This window comes from Rhineura floridana, chromosome 19 (genome assembly GCF_030035675.1).
Source record: "Rhineura floridana isolate rRhiFlo1 chromosome 19, rRhiFlo1.hap2, whole genome shotgun sequence".
NCBI lineage: Eukaryota > Metazoa > Chordata > Lepidosauria > Squamata > Rhineuridae > Rhineura > Rhineura floridana.
Window position 1 is genome coordinate 28,271,946 of NC_084498.1, and position 16,968 is coordinate 28,288,913.

General features: G+C 55.2%; 3 protein-coding genes across 5 annotated transcripts in view; 1 reads left to right on the top strand and 2 right to left on the bottom strand.

Annotated features, from left to right (window-relative positions):
* The window catches only part of GUCD1 (guanylyl cyclase domain containing 1), a 12,639-nt gene extending 9,806 nt beyond the window's left edge, over positions 1-2,833 (bottom strand). The window contains exon 1 of the mRNA XM_061602838.1: positions 2,482-2,833. Within this exon, the coding sequence (XP_061458822.1) occupies positions 2,482-2,521 (40 nt within the window). The 5' untranslated portion in view covers positions 2,522-2,833. The remainder of the gene's footprint in view (positions 1-2,481) is intronic.
* SNRPD3 (small nuclear ribonucleoprotein D3 polypeptide) lies at positions 2,624-7,175 on the top strand. 3 transcript variants are annotated; one of them, XM_061602841.1, is made up of 4 exons: positions 2,624-2,791; positions 4,386-4,535; positions 5,667-5,859; positions 7,017-7,175. In XM_061602841.1, exons 2-4 carry the CDS (start codon positions 4,410-4,412, stop codon positions 7,076-7,078), a joined length of 381 nt encoding a protein of 126 aa, XP_061458825.1. In that variant the 5' UTR covers positions 2,624-2,791; positions 4,386-4,409; the 3' UTR covers positions 7,079-7,175. The 3 variants fall into 3 exon arrangements, with proteins under 3 accessions (XP_061458825.1, XP_061458823.1, XP_061458824.1); XM_061602839.1 differs by lacking the exon at positions 2,624-2,791 and adding an exon at positions 3,120-3,244; XM_061602840.1 differs by lacking the exon at positions 2,624-2,791 and adding an exon at positions 3,279-3,769.
* On the bottom strand, positions 5,475-16,508 carry LRRC75B (leucine rich repeat containing 75B). The gene is made up of 4 exons (XM_061602837.1): positions 15,866-16,508; positions 12,864-12,992; positions 11,731-11,843; positions 5,475-10,671 (listed from the first exon to the last, which is right to left on the bottom strand). Exons 1-4 carry the CDS (start codon positions 16,169-16,171, stop codon positions 10,140-10,142), a joined length of 1,080 nt encoding a protein of 359 aa, XP_061458821.1. The 5' UTR covers positions 16,172-16,508; the 3' UTR covers positions 5,475-10,139.
* Positions 16,509-16,968: the final 460 nt, after the last annotated feature.

The window sequence follows — 16,968 nt, forward strand, 5'->3', positions numbered from 1 at the left end:
TTCCTGTTCAGGCTGAAGAGCAATGGCACAGTGTGCTTCTACACACCCCGGGGTCTACTTGTGAGTAAGCAACTCATGATACTCCACTGCCATCAGCTGTGGTTAGGGTGCAGTCTAGGAGACCAGAGTATATAAGGCTTCATTCTCCAGAGTTATAATTCCTGGAAACAACACAGGTCTCGCCTCTTTGCACCTAGGCCCCGACTCCAGTCTGGAACTCCCTGTGATACTGACCTTGGACTGGTAGCTGACTTTGTCTCTGGCCCGTATTTGGATCTAGACTGATTCTCTATGCTTGACCTTGGCTTGTTGGGCCTGTGCTGAACCTGGAACCCTGCCCTCCTTGGTGTGCACTTTCATGAAGGCTCCCATCTTCTGCACCTGAGGCCCTAGCCCCCAAGGGCATTGCCTGGAGTGAGAATGTTGCAGGCTACAGCTCCCATCATCCCTGACCAGTGGCTATACTGGTCAGGGCTGATGGGAGGTGGAGTCCATTATCATCTGGAACCCCCCCCAATGTATAGAACAGCTAAGCTAGTAGCTTGGGGGGGCATCTAGGGAGAAAGGCAGGGTCTTGTGAATTGTACAAGAAATCAAAGAAGTCAAACAAATGGGAGGCCCTGAAGTTTCTAGTTTGTACAGAGGACAATATCTCAGTACAATCTTTCAGATTTTCCTGACAATGAACCCGTTGTCTCATTGGTAAAGGTGACAACAGATGCACCCACTTCCTGTTTCCTCAGGCTCCTTGTCAGTTCTTTCATCAGCAACATCTAATGCTTAGAGGACTCTTGCTCAGTTGTGTATGGCGCATTACAACTATTTTGAGACAGAAAGTCTGCACTGACAGCCCCCCCCCCACTTCACAGTCTCCTGAAAGATCAATTCTCTTCACAGAAAGAATTGTGAGCTGTTTGCCCCACTCTCCCTCCCACAAGTCAGGCAAAGGAATTCATTTCACAAGAAAGATTTGGCATATCAGAGCCGCGACCTTGACCAACTGCAAGAACCCGGGCAAACGCAGCCACTGCTTTCAGCCCAGGCCAGGGGGAGGCGGCTGAGGAAGCCTCTTCTCAAATCCTGGAGCTCAAGGGCTGGCGAGTCACCTTCCTTGCTCCCTCAGCAAGGAGACCGTCTCCATCCTCACACCCACGTTTGGATTCCCTGCCCTGCTCCTCTGCCTTGCCTTCTGCCTGCGGCAGCTGAGTCGCCTTTGCCAGACTGGAACAGCAGAAGAAATGTGGATTAGTGCTGTCCCTGGCCGGGGGCTGATCTGCACAATGCCTCATGACCTTGTGCTTCAGCTGGAGGCCTGCAGGTTGCCTCTCACCAGAGGCCAGGGATCGGGGCCCTCCAGATGTTGCTGGACTCCAGCGCCCAGCATGCTATGGCTTTGCCTTACTACTTTGTTTGTTGCCACCCAGGGCTTATTTGGAAGGAAGGGCACAGCAGAAATAATAACCCCTGCCTGTTGGCGATATTGGCTGGGGCTGATGGGAGCTGGAGTCCAACAGCATCCAGAGGGCCACAAGGTGCCAGTTCCTGGGGCTGACATACAGCAGGAAGCCCGTTCTGGAGCACTGACCATAGCTGCAGCTGGTTCATAATGGAGCACAGTGTGCTCCAGGCCAGGCGGTGGAGGAAGGAACCCTGCCAGCTCAGGCTGACCTTGCCTTCCACCCCTCGGAGGCGTGGAGGCCAGAAGAAAGGGAGGCTTGAGGAGCGCAGGGCAGGGCCAGCCTCCGCCACACCTGCACAATGTCGCACGTTTTGCAGCTGTCACTGGATGCACTTGTTTTCACGTAGGAAAGAACACCACCACCACCAGGGACCAGAGATCTTCCAACTCTCATGGCCAGACTTGTGTTAGCAGGAGCCTGGAGCCTTGGGCTGAGCTTCCGTGGAGGTGCCTGCAGGAGCGAGGCCCCAAGTGCAACCCCAGGGGTGCCCACGGGAATATCCTGACCTGACAGATGCTCTTGGAGGTCACTGATTCATAGGGGCCCCAAAAGGCGTAATCGACTTGAAGGCACATAACAACAAGCAATCGTTGGTCACTAAAAAGAGGAGGCAAACAGGCTTTGGGGCAACGGACACCCTGAGCTCTCCGAGGAGGCCCAAATCCTACAAGAGGTTTAAATTTCGGAGGCGGCTTTGGGAAGCCAGCCGTAGTAACAGTCCTGGCTTTAAGGCCACCTGCTCCCGGGCGCGGGCGAGCCCCAAGCAGCAGAACCACCGGTCTGCTTTATGGAGCCCCCGGGCGAAGCGCCCCCACCCCAAATATCCTCCCAGCTGCAGCTGCTCTCAGGCGGCCACACGCTCTCCCTCCCGGGTAGGGGCTGGAGCCTGCGCGCCGCCCGTTTCCCCGGCGCTTCCAGCGGGTTTCCTCGCAAGCCATCAAGCTCCCTCCTTTGCACTCTGCACGTGCTCCGGTGCCCCCCACCCCAAGGCGTAGACGCCTCTCTGCCCCGGCGGACCAACCTGAGGGCGGCTCCTGCGCGTCCTCCTTTGGGCTCTTCATGGCGGGCGGCGAGGCGGGGCGAAGAGCCGCTTATGGGCCGAGGGCGGCGGCGGCTGGGGCAGCCGGGGAGCGAGGCGGGGCAGGGGCCGGCATGGCTCTCCCGGAGGCGGCGGCTCCTGTTTCTCCGCCCGCCCGTCCTCTCGCCCTCCGGGCCTGGCGGAGGCGGAGCCCTGGGCGGGCCGGCCGTCTCTCCGGCCTGCCCGCCTTCCTGCCTCTCCGTCCTTCCGCGGGAGGAAGCGCGGCCGCTGGGTACCTCCGCGCCGCCTCAAGGTGTGCCCCGGGGGAGGGGCCGGCGGAGGGGGGAGGGGCGGCTGTTGTTGTTGTTTGTTTTCGGGAGGACACGTGCTCCCCCCGTGCTTCTCCCCCCCAGTAAACAGCCCTAGCTGAGGTGGGCGGGCGAGGGAGCCGCCCTCCTGCGGCCTCCCAGGTGCTGGCTGGACTACAGTTCCCGTCAGCCTCGGCCAGGCCTGCCAAAGCGCAGGGGGCGATGGGAGCTGTAGTCCAGCCCGAGTCTGGGTTCGCGCGTGGCAACCAAGCGGAACTGCCGCTCTGCGCCCTTGTTTCCCAGGGGCGTGTGGCGCCTCCGGCCATAGAGGTTTGAAGGGCTCGGAGCAGAGCGGCGTGTTTCCGGGAAGGGGGGGGTCCCGTGACGCGCTGCATGCTGGGACACCGGGAGGGCTGGAAGCGGAGGCACGCCGTCATAGGGAGCGGAGCCGCAGGACGGTGAGCGGGCGGGTGAGGGCCCCGGTCTGCGCAGGCTTTTGGCGTCACCCGGAGGCCCGTCCTCCCTGTCTGCCTCCGTGCCGGCTGCCCCCTCCGAAGCTCAGGGCCGCGGCCGGCTCTTCCCAGCGGGCCTACTCTGAGTAGGGCTGGGGCGAGGACCTTCCTGGTTGCCTGCCCGAGGGAGGAAGCTGCCTCAGGCGGCACTGTGAAAACCTGACCCCGCAGACTCCATCCGCCCCCCGATTCCGGCGGCGCAGGCCTGACCGGGCTGGGCGGGCTTTGGCGCGAGAGGCTGCGTTCCTCCTCGGGCTTGTGCCCTCGGCAGGCCCACCTAGCGCGAGGCCCCGTCCATTCTGTGGGGAGCAGCTCAGCCTTCCCCAGCCCGGTGCCCACGAGGTGCACAACCCCCGCCAGCCCCAGCCGCATGAGCCGTGCTGGCCGGAGCTGATGGGGGCCGGACTCGTAGACGCCCGGAGAGCGCCACGCTGACAGTGCCGCGGTAGGGCTGCATGACCGCCACCTCAGGTGCATCTGGCGCCGGCATCATTTACGGTTTGGCGGTGACTGAAGACCTGCCTCTTTGCCCAGACTTTGGGTTATGGGCAAGCAGATTCGGTGGTTCTGTTTTAAATGCTTGCCCTTTGTGAATGTTTATTAGCGACTTTGTTAATTTTTAGCTGGCTTTTGTATTTTGCTATTGTTTTTGTTAGTATCTAACCTGCCCCCAAATCATTTGAAGAGCAGGTTTATAAACTGAATGAACAACAACAATTATATTTACTGTATGCAGGAAGAACAGCTTGTTCTTCTGAGAAGTACAGATCATCTCCCTACACCGCATCCTTCCTACTGTGCCTCACATAGTTTCCATGGAAGTTTGAGAAATTCACACCCTGTGTGTTTCTTTTCAACCCTAACCCCCCAAATCAATTATAGTGGTTTTTACTCTCCTGTGGTGATCCTCTCTCCAATTAGCAATGTTGCTTGGCAAGCTCTGTGATTTCTCCTCAGAAATTCTCTACATTCCATGACCTTGTGCCTTACTTACGGGGTCCTACGGAGGGGACACAGCACTTTGAAAGGGGGACATTCACAGAGCAAAGCCAGTTAACAGTGTTGCCTTTTCTCCTTCCTCTCTCAGATTTGAACTCACACAGCTTCAGTCATGTCTATTGGAGTACCAATTAAAGTCCTGCATGAAGCAGAGGGTCATATTGTGACCTGCGAGACAAACACCGGTGAAGTATACCGGGGAAAACTCATTGAAGCTGAGGACAACATGAACTGCCAGGTACGTGCACTTTCAGAAGTGGCGATGGAAGGCTAGTAGGATTTCACCAGAGTTCCACTTCGGTTCGTCATCTTTAATGGAGGATCTTAGACTTGTTAGCAAATCAAGAAAGCCATAATAGAGCCTCTCTTCATGTAGAAGAATGGAGACACACTGCTTAGCCAGCAAGGTTATTTTCTCTCTCCTGTCTGTATCCCTGGAGTCTTACAGTCCCCTGGGCTCCAGCCATCCTCAGCACCCACATTTTATAATTTCTCATATGTAAGGTGTATGTAACAACATATGTTGCTGGTGTTGTAGTTAGTTAAACTTTTAAGGATTTATTGTATTAGTGTAATTTTGCATTGTACAGTAGGGCCCTACTCATACGCCGGGTTACGTTCCTGACCCCTGCTGAAAAGTATGACAGATTGCCCCTGAGAAAGGATCCAGCTGACCAAAAATACATTGAACATGATTTAACATTTGAACAGTTCATATCCACACTGTGTTCTTCTTTCTCTCTTACCCTGACACCTTGAGGTTTTTCCTCACCTGGGTTCTGTGCTGCGGCTGATGGAACTTGTAGTCCAAAACAGCTGGAGGGCACGAGGTTGGGGAAGGGCTAGGATCTAGAATGACACGGACACGTCTGCTTTATCTACTTTCCAGGCTATTATACATTGTGGAGTTTAAATTTTTTTAATGCTTTTAAGCTGCTGTGTGGTGTTTGTCCTGTGCCCATTTATGGCATTGTAACATTTGTAGTTTTTATTCTTTTGTAATTGCCCTTGGAATGTTGATTGGCTATTGAAGGGCAGGAGAGATTTTAGAAATTAGTAAATACTTGAACTGAGATTGACGTATGTACATGTGATGGCTAATTTGCTGATTCGCCTGTTCCACCACGTGCCCTGCCATTGTCCAGATAATCTGGAAACAAGGGTTAATTCTTGCTGTTTTTAAGACACATTCACAGAAACTGGCAATCTCATGGCCGACCCAAACTCCCTTCCAGTAGTCTTGACTAGCCAATATTTAGGCTTCCCCATGTGGCCTTTTCCAGCTTGGGAAACAGCTGGTGGTTTTTGCTGTTGTGCTTCTTTTCTCAAAAGCTTCATACCTTTTTGCTACTCCATTTTCTCTTTTCAGATGTCCAACATCACAGTGACCTACAGAGATGGGCGTGTGGCACAACTAGAGCAGGTGTACATTCGAGGGAGCAAAATACGATTCCTCATCTTACCAGATATGCTGAAAAATGCTCCAATGCTCAAGAGCATGAAAAACAAAAACCAAGGCTCTGGGGCTGGGAGAGGCAAAGCTGCTATTCTGAAAGCCCAGGGTAAGAGCCGGGGCAGTTCCAGGCGCCAAGATGGCAGGGCTCTCCAGCTCCTGTACCTGCCCTTAATGCTTCCCCTCCCTTGCTGCGTGCCAGGAGTCTGTTCCCTGCCTCTGCAGTTTGCCAGTCTGCACATACTTTCTTCCTTGGCGTTTAGGAAAGTCCTCTACAGTGAATCAGACTCCAGATTAATTTTAATTAAATGTCAAAATATTTCTAGAGCACTTCTTACTTAAAAAAACCCAAAGCAGTTTACAGCAGTGGATTAAAACTGATCAGCACAACAAAACAGTTCTGATAAAACAAAGGAACACAGTAAAACTGCAGAACGCTGAAGGAGGCAGATAAGAATATTGGCCGCTGGGGAATGCCTGGCTGAGAAAGTTTGTTTTTAATATTTATTTAATAAACCTTGCCTATTAGATGGTTGTCATCTAATGCTGCCAAGTCACCTCCCTTATCCATGGGAATTGCTGTGGGGAACTGAGCCCTTCTGTAAGTGTTAAGCCATGGGCTCCAAAAGATCCAAAACGGCTCCAAAAAGATTGATACATCTAGCTCAGTGTAACCTACACTGACTGGCAGTTGCTGCCCAAGGTTCCAGATCAGAATTTCTCCCAGCTGTACCAGGAGATGCCATGGGGGATTGAACCTGGCACCTTCTGCTCTTCACCACTGAGCTGTGGCCCTTCTCAGATTGGAAGGCCTGGTTCATAGAAGCAAATGCTGCAGGCAGAGCTGACTGCTTTATGGAAGGTTCCAAGTGAATTCCGGAGAGACAAAGTAAAGTACTTCATACAGTGCCGTTTATGAAATCTACTGCCACAGGCCTTGAAGGTAGCCGCTGGCTTAGATGCCTTTTAAGAGTGGATTAGCCAGATTCATGGAGGGTGGCTCTGTCAGTGGCTACACATCATGATCGCTGTATGAAACCTCCAGGTTTAGCGGAAGGGTGCCTCCGAATACCATTGTTTTGGAAGAGAAGGGTGGAGTGGGGGGTCTGATGGGCTCTGTGTCCCCCTTGTGACCTTTTCAGAAGCAGGAGGCTGAGCTAAATGGGTCTTTGTTCTGACTCGGAAGGGGACGCTTTATGGGGTTTTCAGAAACACAGCTTTGGGCTTCTCTGTAGCGTTTACACTATTTGTTTTCTTTTCCTTCAGTGGCTGCAAGAGGCAGAGGGCGTGGAATGGGACGTGGCAACATTTTTCAGAAGCGGCGGTAACTGGACAAAGCCTTTTCTCGGGGAACTTCAAATTGTGTTCAGAGCAGTAGCGGTGATGATGTTTCCTTGCTATTCAATAAACGTGTTTCTTAGAAAATGGGGGGAAAGCGTCAGTTGTGTGGCATGAACTTTGTTTCTGGCATACAGATCTGTCGTTATACAGGCAAGGTTGATCAGCCTGGCGGGTGGGGCAGGATAGCAGGCGTCCAACCATCAGTGCTGCCCTCGGCGCCCTTGTGGTGCTTCCAGAACTGCTTCCAGCAGCCAGTGCTCCTTGTCAATTAAGGCTTCTTTTTTCTATTGCTGTTGAGTCAGACATAAGCCAGTTAAATGACTTTTTAGTTCAGATTTTTCACCTGCTGTTAACTTATAATGGCAGTTTGGGAGGTGATGATGTTTCTTCCTCAGGGCTCAGCAGGTGTTATGTTCCAAGGACTGGAGAGTGAAAGATGATCTAAGAAAAGTGTCCCCTTTTAAATTTTCAGCCCTGGAAGTTGACCTCATTTTAAAACAAGGGCCAACAATATAAGAAATCAAACATCATGGAGTAAAACAACCCTCTACTCACCTTGACAACACTTAACTTTTGTCCAACAAAATACTTACTTAGGTTTTAAGAACAGAAGTTTCACGTTCAGCAGATGTTAAGGAGGTTACTCCTGGGGGGGGGGCTTTAGAGGGCAATGAGCTATAGGAATAATGGCTTGCTTGGGTTTCAGGCCCAGGGCAAACCTCATGGATGAGAACTAGTCTTGGCAAAGGAGAATAATGTGGTGTTCAATCTCTCTCTTTCTAAATTGTACTGTGATGAGCATATTCAGCTGCTGCCCTTGTGGATCAGCCCATGATGGTCTACTGACTGGAGGTAGCTCCAGAAGTGCAAAGGCAGAGATCCTTTTCATGGGAGAGTGCAGGCATTCACTCATGTCTTGCACTAATGCAATGCCACCTGGTAGAGGTAGAATCTTGGCTCTTGATGAAACCCCAAAGGCTTGCAGAGCAGGTGGCCTAAGGCAAATGTTCTCTGAGTCCTGCTTAGAGACTTTGCAGCATCATTATTTGGATGGAGAAAGCTACAGCCCTAAGTCTGGAGAGGAAGTGTATTCCAGAAAGGAAAACTGGTGATTTGGAAACCTGAGGGAGATAATCTACTACTGCTGCTTTGTGATTAAAAGCAAATTAGAAACTTTGCAGCCCGACACTGGGTGGGTTGCTTCAAATCTGTATGTGGTATTCAGTCCATCCCCTCACCTCAGAGCTGCTTGTTGTTATGTGCCTCCAAGTCGACTACGACTTACAGCGACCCTATGAATCATCGGCCTCCAAGAGCACCTCAGAGCTACCAGTCCTAATTCCTGAAGGCTTCTCAAGGCATCTCAGAGCCCTGAGTTGGAGCTGGTTGGTGCATAACTGATGGGCGCAGGGGAGGTTAGCCTTTTTTCCTTATGAAACTAGCAGATGCTAAAGATGGGAGAATTGCACCTCCCAAGAAATATTCACCCCACAGTAAGTGGTGCTGCCTGGAAAGAGTTAGCCCTGTAGGTGTTTATGCATTGCACATTTGTGGGGGGTGGGATCAGGGATGGCTGGGCAAACTAACCAGCCCCTAAAGGAGCCAAAGATAATTTTAAATCTATATTTAAATTTTAGCAAAATTAGAAGTAGGTCACAAGTCAAAAACAACGAAACACTTTCTAGTAGGATGACAAGCTTTGGACGCCCCTTAAATGGTAAGAGAGGTGCTCGTGTTCTGTTTCAGCGTTTCCTGTTCCCCACCTCCTTCGTGAAGTTTGTGCAGGAGAATCTCCTGTCACACTCAGGCTCCCTCCCCATGCAATGTTTTAGTCTTGCATTCCAAGACCATTTATTACCCTTCATCACAGACAGCAACACTGAAAAGACATGGGATGTTTTCCACCACAGTTTCAGTTTCTTCACTGGCATTTGAAGGGCAGCCTTGTCAACACTGCTTCAAAATCATCAAGCGATCCTTAATGGGCAGCAGTGCAGAGTTGTGGGTGTATTTTTTAAAAATACATGCACACTTCCATCTCCATATCAAACAGCAGAGATGCTCCAGGAGACGTTCGCCCCCCACTCCTCTTTTGTACAAGACTCCATGGCGCAGAGTGGTAAGCGGTGGTAACGCAGCCGAAGCTCTGCTCACGGCCGGAAGGAGGAAGTCGAATCTCCGGTAAAAGGGGTCGAGGTCCACTCAGCTTTCCATCCATCCGTGGTCGGTAAAATGAGTACCCGGGATACGCTGGGGGGTAAAGGAAGGCCGGGGAAGGAACTGGCAGTCCCACCCCATATATACGGTCTGCCTAGTAAAAGTCACAAGACGTCACCCTAAGAGTCGAAAACGTCTCACACTGCAAGTGCGGGGACACCTTTACCTTTAGAGGTTATAAAACTGAATCTACAAAGAGATGTTTCCCCTCTAAGCTAGAGACCCATAAACTCCCACCCCTAACCCACGTATTCCTAGTCCTGAAATACCCTGATGCTGCAATACCAAAGTCACGTCTTCTTGGCTTGTCAGTGCTGCACAATGTTGCACTCCGTTGCCCTTTGTCTGGAGACGTGGGGGGGGGGGAGCTGGGCACAAGAGACTGGCCGTTTGCTGTCTCCAAGGGTGGAAAGCAGCGGCTGTTCAGCCTTTAGATGCAGCCTTTGCTCCCCTCTCACTTGGGATCGAAGACCCCCGATGTCTACAAGGTGAGGGAAATAACAGGAATTGAGAGCACTGGTGCTGTGCCCCAGCAGCCACCCTGGTGTGCTAGTTGTGAGTTCTGTGTCTTGCCCTCCGCCTCGTGATGGGTTCCTTTTCCTAGGTCTAGCTTCGCTGTCATGGTAAGTGACTAGTCCCTGTTGTTGTCTAGCGTGTGAGAGGAAGGCTGTGTTGAGGAGGAAGTGGCAGGGCCGGCTGGGGGGGGGCAGCAATAGACCCTGGCTGGCAGTCTGTCCACTAGGCCAGGGGTGTTGGTCAAGGAAACCGCTGGGGGACGCCAACTATGGCTGCTGTGGCTTCAGTCTTGCCGGGAAGGCATTGGACGTCCAATCACCTTGCGCAGGACTGCTGGGGGACGTCGCAGGACTTTGCCTCGGCCACTTCTCTCTCCTCCTCTTCCTCTATTGGGTTGGTCTCAGGCCCGCTGGAGACTTCAGAGTCGCAGCTGAGGGACTCGTGGATGGTGGGCAGCGTGGTCTGCTGGCTGAGGCGCTTCCGCAAGCCCACAAGGAGGGGCTGTGGCATGGAGGAGATGTCCACGTTGTTGCCCAGGTCCACCCAGGCCAAGCAGGGGAACCTGCCCGGGTCTTTCATGGCGTCGGTGAGCTCCTTCATAGTGGCTCGGGTCAGGCGGTTCCCGTTGAGGGAGAGGTGGGCGAGGCTGGGCAGAGACCACAGAAAAGGCAGCAAGAGGTGCAGCAGGTCGTCAGTCAGGTCGGTGAAGCTGAGGTCCACGCTCTTCAGGTGGCTGCCGTTGCTCTGCAGGTAATAAGCCATGCGGTGAATGTCCCTCACAGAAAGGGGGATCCCCGACAGGTCAATGGCATCTTGGCTCAGCTTCTTCTGCAAGTTATTTTTCAGACTAAGAGAGAAAGAAAAGAGAGCTTAAAAACAAAGGGTATAAAGAGCTTGGACAGGTGGACTCTGCGTGTTTGAAAAGATCTGGCAGCGCTGTGCATGGCAGGGATGGTCCTTCAGGGAGACGCCTCTCAAATGACAAATGCTCACCAGCAAACGTGGGTACCTTCTACCATGCTTTCACTTGACTGGCTGAGTGTAGGAGGGGAACTGCAATCTCCACACATGACAGCAACGTCTGTGCTTGCAAAACATTCATCCCACGGGGATGTGGTCTTGCTCAACCCAGTCACACAGGAGAAACACAGCTCAGTGCAATGATTATGTGGGGTAGCCCCCTGGAGCTGTGCTGTGTTGGTGGAGCCAGATCCTCCTTGAAGGTCCCAGTTCTGCAGAAAGTTGTATCTTTGGGCTTGATAGAAACATACTTGTATTTGCTGCCTGTCTTCTTGACAGAGGGGCAGAATTAAAAGGAATAATTTGGGGCTACATCTGAGGGGCTTTCGCTTCCTGCTGACATAACACCTCCTGGCTGGGGCTGACTCTTCCTTCTGTCCGGCTGCCCAGCTGAGACCTCCATCCTCTGCCACCACACTGCATTTTCTGCCAGTTTCTCTGGCTATTTGTGCTGCTGGGTTTGACCCTGACCCCTGAGGAGGGCAGAGCTCTGGCTGGGCCTGGACAGTTTTGAAGGGAATCAAGCAGCTTTCATGAGGCTGCGTGCTGCCATGGGGCCTCTTGGGCAGACGACCAACCTCTACATCAAAATACAAATGTAAGAACGTGCTCTGTTCCCTTCTCCACCCACTGGCCTGACTGGCTATGCCTGCAGACCCCAACCCACTCCCATAAAACCACCCCCATCCCATGATGCTGGCTGGTCTTCTGCACCCGGAGCCAGACTGGGCTGCCTACCCAGAGGACAGCTGAAGCACTTGTCTGGAAGGAGCAGCAGGGACCCCTCCCTGCTATGGTCTCCTCTTCTCCCCCCCCAGGGCTTGTGGGCTGTTCCGATGCCTCACTTGCACCCGATCCCTCTTCCCCCCCAGTCTGCATCACTCGCCTGGCTTGGGACTTCCGCCGGGTCAGGCCGTGCTGGTGCCATTTTGCATGAGGAGTCAAGTGGTAGATCAGCTGCCGGCAGATCCGGTCAGAGGACTTCCAAGGGTCGTATTCCTGAGAGCAGAAGACGGAGAATCATTGGCAGCACATGGGTTCGTTTCAGTTTGCACAGTGCCTGGTGCCTTATCAATCCTCCTCACCATCACGCCACTTTGCAGCAGATCAACGCAGATACACGTTTCACCCAAAATGTGCTCTTTGCTTCATGTCTGCACTGGTGCAAGCATTTGCAGAGCCAACTCAAGGCTTGCAGGTCAGGATAAAAGAAGAGCTGAATAAGAATATGGTGGATTATAACAAGCACTAAGGAACTGTGTTATTCCATAAGCAAAAACTCCAAAACACATAGGCACCATCTTTATAGGCACAGTGTTCAAGATGTCACATAGTTGTGGCAAGCTTTCCATGATTTCGGTTGATCCGAATAAAGATATTGCACAAGTGTGAATTTTGGAGGGTTCCCCCCCTCATGTGGCCTAGCATGGCTGCCTTTGCTATTCATGTCCCTTGAAGAACAATGAAGCCAGCCACTCAGGGCAAAGTCTGCAGCCACAGACCACCCGAGGCCAGCTCTGCAGGGAGCTTTTTCCAGGGACCCGGAAAGCTACCTGGCCTCAGGAGGTGTTGCCCCACCACCAAGGAGAGACATTATTTTCTCATACTCCCTCCCTTCCAGCCCCACCAGATATGAGCCCCCATTTGTCCCCAAAAGGCTAGCAGGGGGCAGCTGCCCCTCTGCCCAGGCTCCAGGTTAGTCATGTTTGGGGGCGATTGTCTTTCTTCTGCAACGTCAGGCTGTTTAGGGATGCAGAGGTGAACCTGGAGCCTCCCACACAGGTAGGCCCCTCAGACAACAGAGATCCAGGCAGATCCATGACTCAGGCAGCAGCACTCTACCCATTATATGCTGAACAGATGGAAAAGCATGGACTGTTGAACCAAAATCTGCCCTCCAGTCATTTAAGCCCTTGAGATCTAGTCCTGCCTCCTGGGACAGCAGCAGAGAACACATCTTTGCTCTCTTCCGCCACATGCACACGTGCGTGCCCTGAAATAGGCTTTGAGACGCCTCACCTTTTTGGGGCACTGCAGGTCTCTAGCGAGGCTCATCAGGAGATCATGGGAGATTGGGTCCACGAGGTTGAGGAAGGCTGCGTTCTTGTAGAGGACTTCATTGAGGAACGTCCCTTCCAAGCCCAGGTCCTACAGGAGAAGACCGGAGGAGAGAGGCAAGGGATCAGCCTCTGACCAAGGCCATGGAGGGGAGTGGAAATCACAGCCTGGTTGGCCGAACGCTCCACTCCTCTCTCAAGGAGGTCTCCTGGCACAACTCACGTCGCTGGCAGGGACACCTTAAGGCGAGCTGGGGAATCGCTTTGGCTCCATGGGCCAGATGGCCAATTTTGACAGGCCGGCAGAGATGGGAGGCACCTTTTCTTTAGAAGAAACGTGGACACCAAGTCCAACACATGGGTTGCTCCCTGGAGACAGCCATCCATTAAAATGCAATTCAGCTCCACTTTCAGGTGAGGCAGGTGCTGAAAGGCGAGAGGTTTGACTCGGTCTATGAACTGCACTGAAGAGGAGCCTGGAAGCACCAAGTCAGGTTAACACTGGGGGACAGATGCCCCCCCCGGATCCCAAGCTCAGGGAATACACTGCCCACATTCAGCCAGGATTCGGGCATGTCCCTGGAATCAGATTCCTCATCTTTAGGTGATGAGGACGAGGCCTCGGAGGCAGGCACGGCCAGCCTCAGGTGAACCTGCAAGGCTCCAGGAGACTCTGCAAAATGCCACTACGGAAGTCCTGAGCCTCTCCTGCTGGGCCGCAGTAGGTGGTGACAGGAGAGAGTCAGGGGGGGCAACAGTTAGGGCCCTGGGTCCATCTGGCTCAGTACTGTCCGCACCGGCTGGCAGCAATTGCTCTCCAGAGTTTCAGGCAGGGGACATCCCAGCGCTACCTGGAGATGCTGCCGTAGGGGATTGAACCTGAGACCTGTATGCAGGGAGGGGCTATAGCACAGAGCTCAGGTGCTTCTCCAAGCAGGGCTCAGGGAGCCTCCTGGCAGGGGCCCGAGGAGGCCACTCCAAGGCTCTGCCAAGCTCTGCATAAGGCGGCTTCCTATGGAAGTCAACATTTATTCAAAACCACAGGGACTGGGACCTTTCCTGTGAGTGAAAGGGCCATAATTCAGTGGAGGAGGAGGTGCTTGGCGTGCAGAGGTCCCCGGCATGCCCAGGCAGCCCAGAGGGAGAGGCGGCCTCAGAGACACCCTGGAGGGTCACTGCCAACCCACAGAGATGACGCAGCACGCTATGCAGCAGGGGGTGCGGAGGGCTGTTCTTCTTGCCCTGTTTGGCGCCTCCCAGGGCAGTCTGGATGGCCACTGGCGGGCTGGGTGGATTTCGCTGCCTTGGGACCAAAACTGCAAGGCTGCTTGGGCTGCCCTGGTTCCTTTGGGCCAGAAGGACAGGGCACAAGTTTAACAAATAAATAAGGAGACATCATTTGTCCGTCCTTTCCTTCGCTGCTCCCAGAACTTCAGTGATGTGAGCGTGAATTTACTTGAAAGGGCTCCCACCATGACATGAAATGCAAAATCTGGCCGCCACCCCAGAGCCCTCTGATTCTGTATATCTGGCTATATTTGCTGAGTTTGCAATACTTAGTTGATTAGCTGGTTAATCCATGTTTACTGTGCAATCCTGCCTGTATCTACTCAGGCAAAGAAGCCCCCCTGAATTCAATGGGACTTACTCCCAAGAACTGCAGCTTGCACCAGCTAAAATGGTGCTACAGATATATATATATTTAATAGGAGAACTTGATGTTTTCCTTTTTTTAAAATGGTATCGATTTGCTCTTTCATTGCTTTCTGGGCTGAGCTGGAAGGGGGGGGGATTTAAGGAGGCTGGCCATGACCGGCGGTGCACGACAGGCACCGTCTTCGGGACAGGGAGACAGACTCCGGAGGGCCTCCCAAGACGACGGCGCCGCCTTCCTCGCACCAGCCCAGCGGGTGTGCTGGACCTCAAACAGCCTTCTCCAAATGGGAGCACCCCAGAAGTTTTGGACTACCACTCCCATCAGCCCCAGTCTGCACAGCTGTCATTTGGCCGTTTGCTGACGAGACGGCACACCTTTTATTGCCGCTGCCTTTGGGATTTTCAGCGTTTTTACTCTGTTTTATTTTAATCGGAGGCCGCCTGGTGACGATCAGGGATAAAGAAGATCGGACCCTGTCACATTTCACAGAGAACAGCGCCAGCCATATATATATAAAAAAAGACAATGGGAGGCCTGCCCGAGTCCTGGCGAAGGGGATGGTTTGCTGGATGATCCTAATCCTTGCAACCGCCTTTGCCTCCGCCCTCCCCTCCGTAAGGCCGCCTGCTGCGGCGCCCCTGCGGCCGAATTCCCCGACGGGACTAGCCCCCGTTATGCCCTCTCCGGCTCACCACTTAGGGACCCGCAAAGGGCCGCAGGAAAGGGCACCTCGGGCCGGATGACCTTGGATCCGGCAGTTTATTGCGTCCAGATAAGCAAAGGCGTGACGACGGGGCCGGGCACCGTCCACAGGAGAAGCGGCAGCCCCCCCGCAAGGCACCTGCTCCAAGCCACCGCCCTCGGCTGCGCTGAGCCCGGTCCCTCGCGCGCCCTCCGGAGCCCGGCGGGGACTCGGGCGCGCCGTCTGGGGCCTGGCGCAGGAAAGACCCACTAAGGCTAGCCTTGCCGAAAGCGCGGCCCGCCCCCAATACAGGGGCCCGAGGCAGGGGGGCCCCTCCTGCGCCTGCGGACACAGAGGGGAGGAGAGGAGAGGGGAGGGCCCGCTGCCCCTCTCCGCGCGTCGCGCCCGGCGCCGACGGGGCCCCCCGGGCCAAGGTCTCCGCCCGACGCTCGCCGATCCGGCTCCCGCGGCACTCCTCCTGCTCGCTCGCAAGTCTCGCGGCGCCTTTGCGGCACGGCGGAGGCGGGCAGGCGGGGAGAGGCTTCTTCGCGCGCCGCTTGAAAACGGGAAGCGGAGGGCAGAGGCGGCCTGGCGGGCGCCGTCGGGCTGCTTCGCCCGCCCTTACCTTGCGGAGGAGGCGGAGGGTCTGGGTTGCCTGGTCCCGCTGCCGCTGCTGGAGGGCCGCCTGGATGTCGCGGACCCAGCCCACCCGCCGCACGTAGGGCGCCGGGCTGCTCTTCCGCAGCGCCCCGGGCAGCTTCTCGGAGCGGAGGAGCCGCGAGGCCAGCGGGAAGCCGGGGCGGCGGCGGCTCGGGGGATGCGGCGGCGGCGGCTCCTGCCTCCTTCGGAAGCCCTTCGGGGGGCGCCGCTCATGCCGCTCCCCTTCCACCGCCGCCCCCAGGCTGCTCGGGCGGCTGAGCCTGGAACCCATCGCGGGCGGCGCGGAGGAGAGGCCCGAGGCCCGCCTCGGCTCCTAGGGCGCGCGCAGGCCGGCCGCCGGACAAGGGCGTCCCTTCGCGCCGTCGCTTCACAGTCCGGCCGCGGCGGCGCTCTCCTCCTCCCCCCCGGGGCTGCAGAGGGGGGCGGGCGGCGTCTCTCCAGCCGGGCGCTCCGGCCGCGTGATCCCTCCGGCCTAGGGCGCCGCGTCCTCGCCGCTCCCGCGCTGCGGCTCTGTCTCGCCGGCACGTGCGCACGGCGGAGGGAGCGAGGGGCGCTGCCGCTGGTGCAGGAGACCGGGGAGGCTGCCTCTCCCCTCGGGAGGCGGCGGCGCCTGCGTTGGTCGCTGCTGTGCTCCCTCCCGCTCCGCAGCCGCGCGCGTTTGGGGGGCAGCCGGCTCTGCCGCCAGTCCTGGACTCTGCCGCGGGCGCCCTTTCCTCCCTTCCCCGGGCCCTTCGGATTTGCCAGTTCCGCCGCTTGCCCCTTCGGGAACTGGCGTGGCGTGCCCCCCCCCCGGTTTTGCAAGCCCGACTTGGGAACTTTTCAGGTAGCCAAAATAAGGTGCGCCAAAGCAGAGTCGGAGCCGGGCTGCGGCAGTTTCCCACCCTTTGCCTGCTGAACCCAGCCGGGGTGGGGGGCTTCCAGCTTGAAAGCCCCTGAATGTGTGAAGGTCAGCGCCCCCTTCTCTTTTTGATTCCTCGCTGCCTGTGCAGGAGCTGCAGGGGTCTGATCTTGAGACCTTCCACCTTGAAGCGGGCAGTCCGCTAGCGAGGCCTTCACTGCACCAAGAGT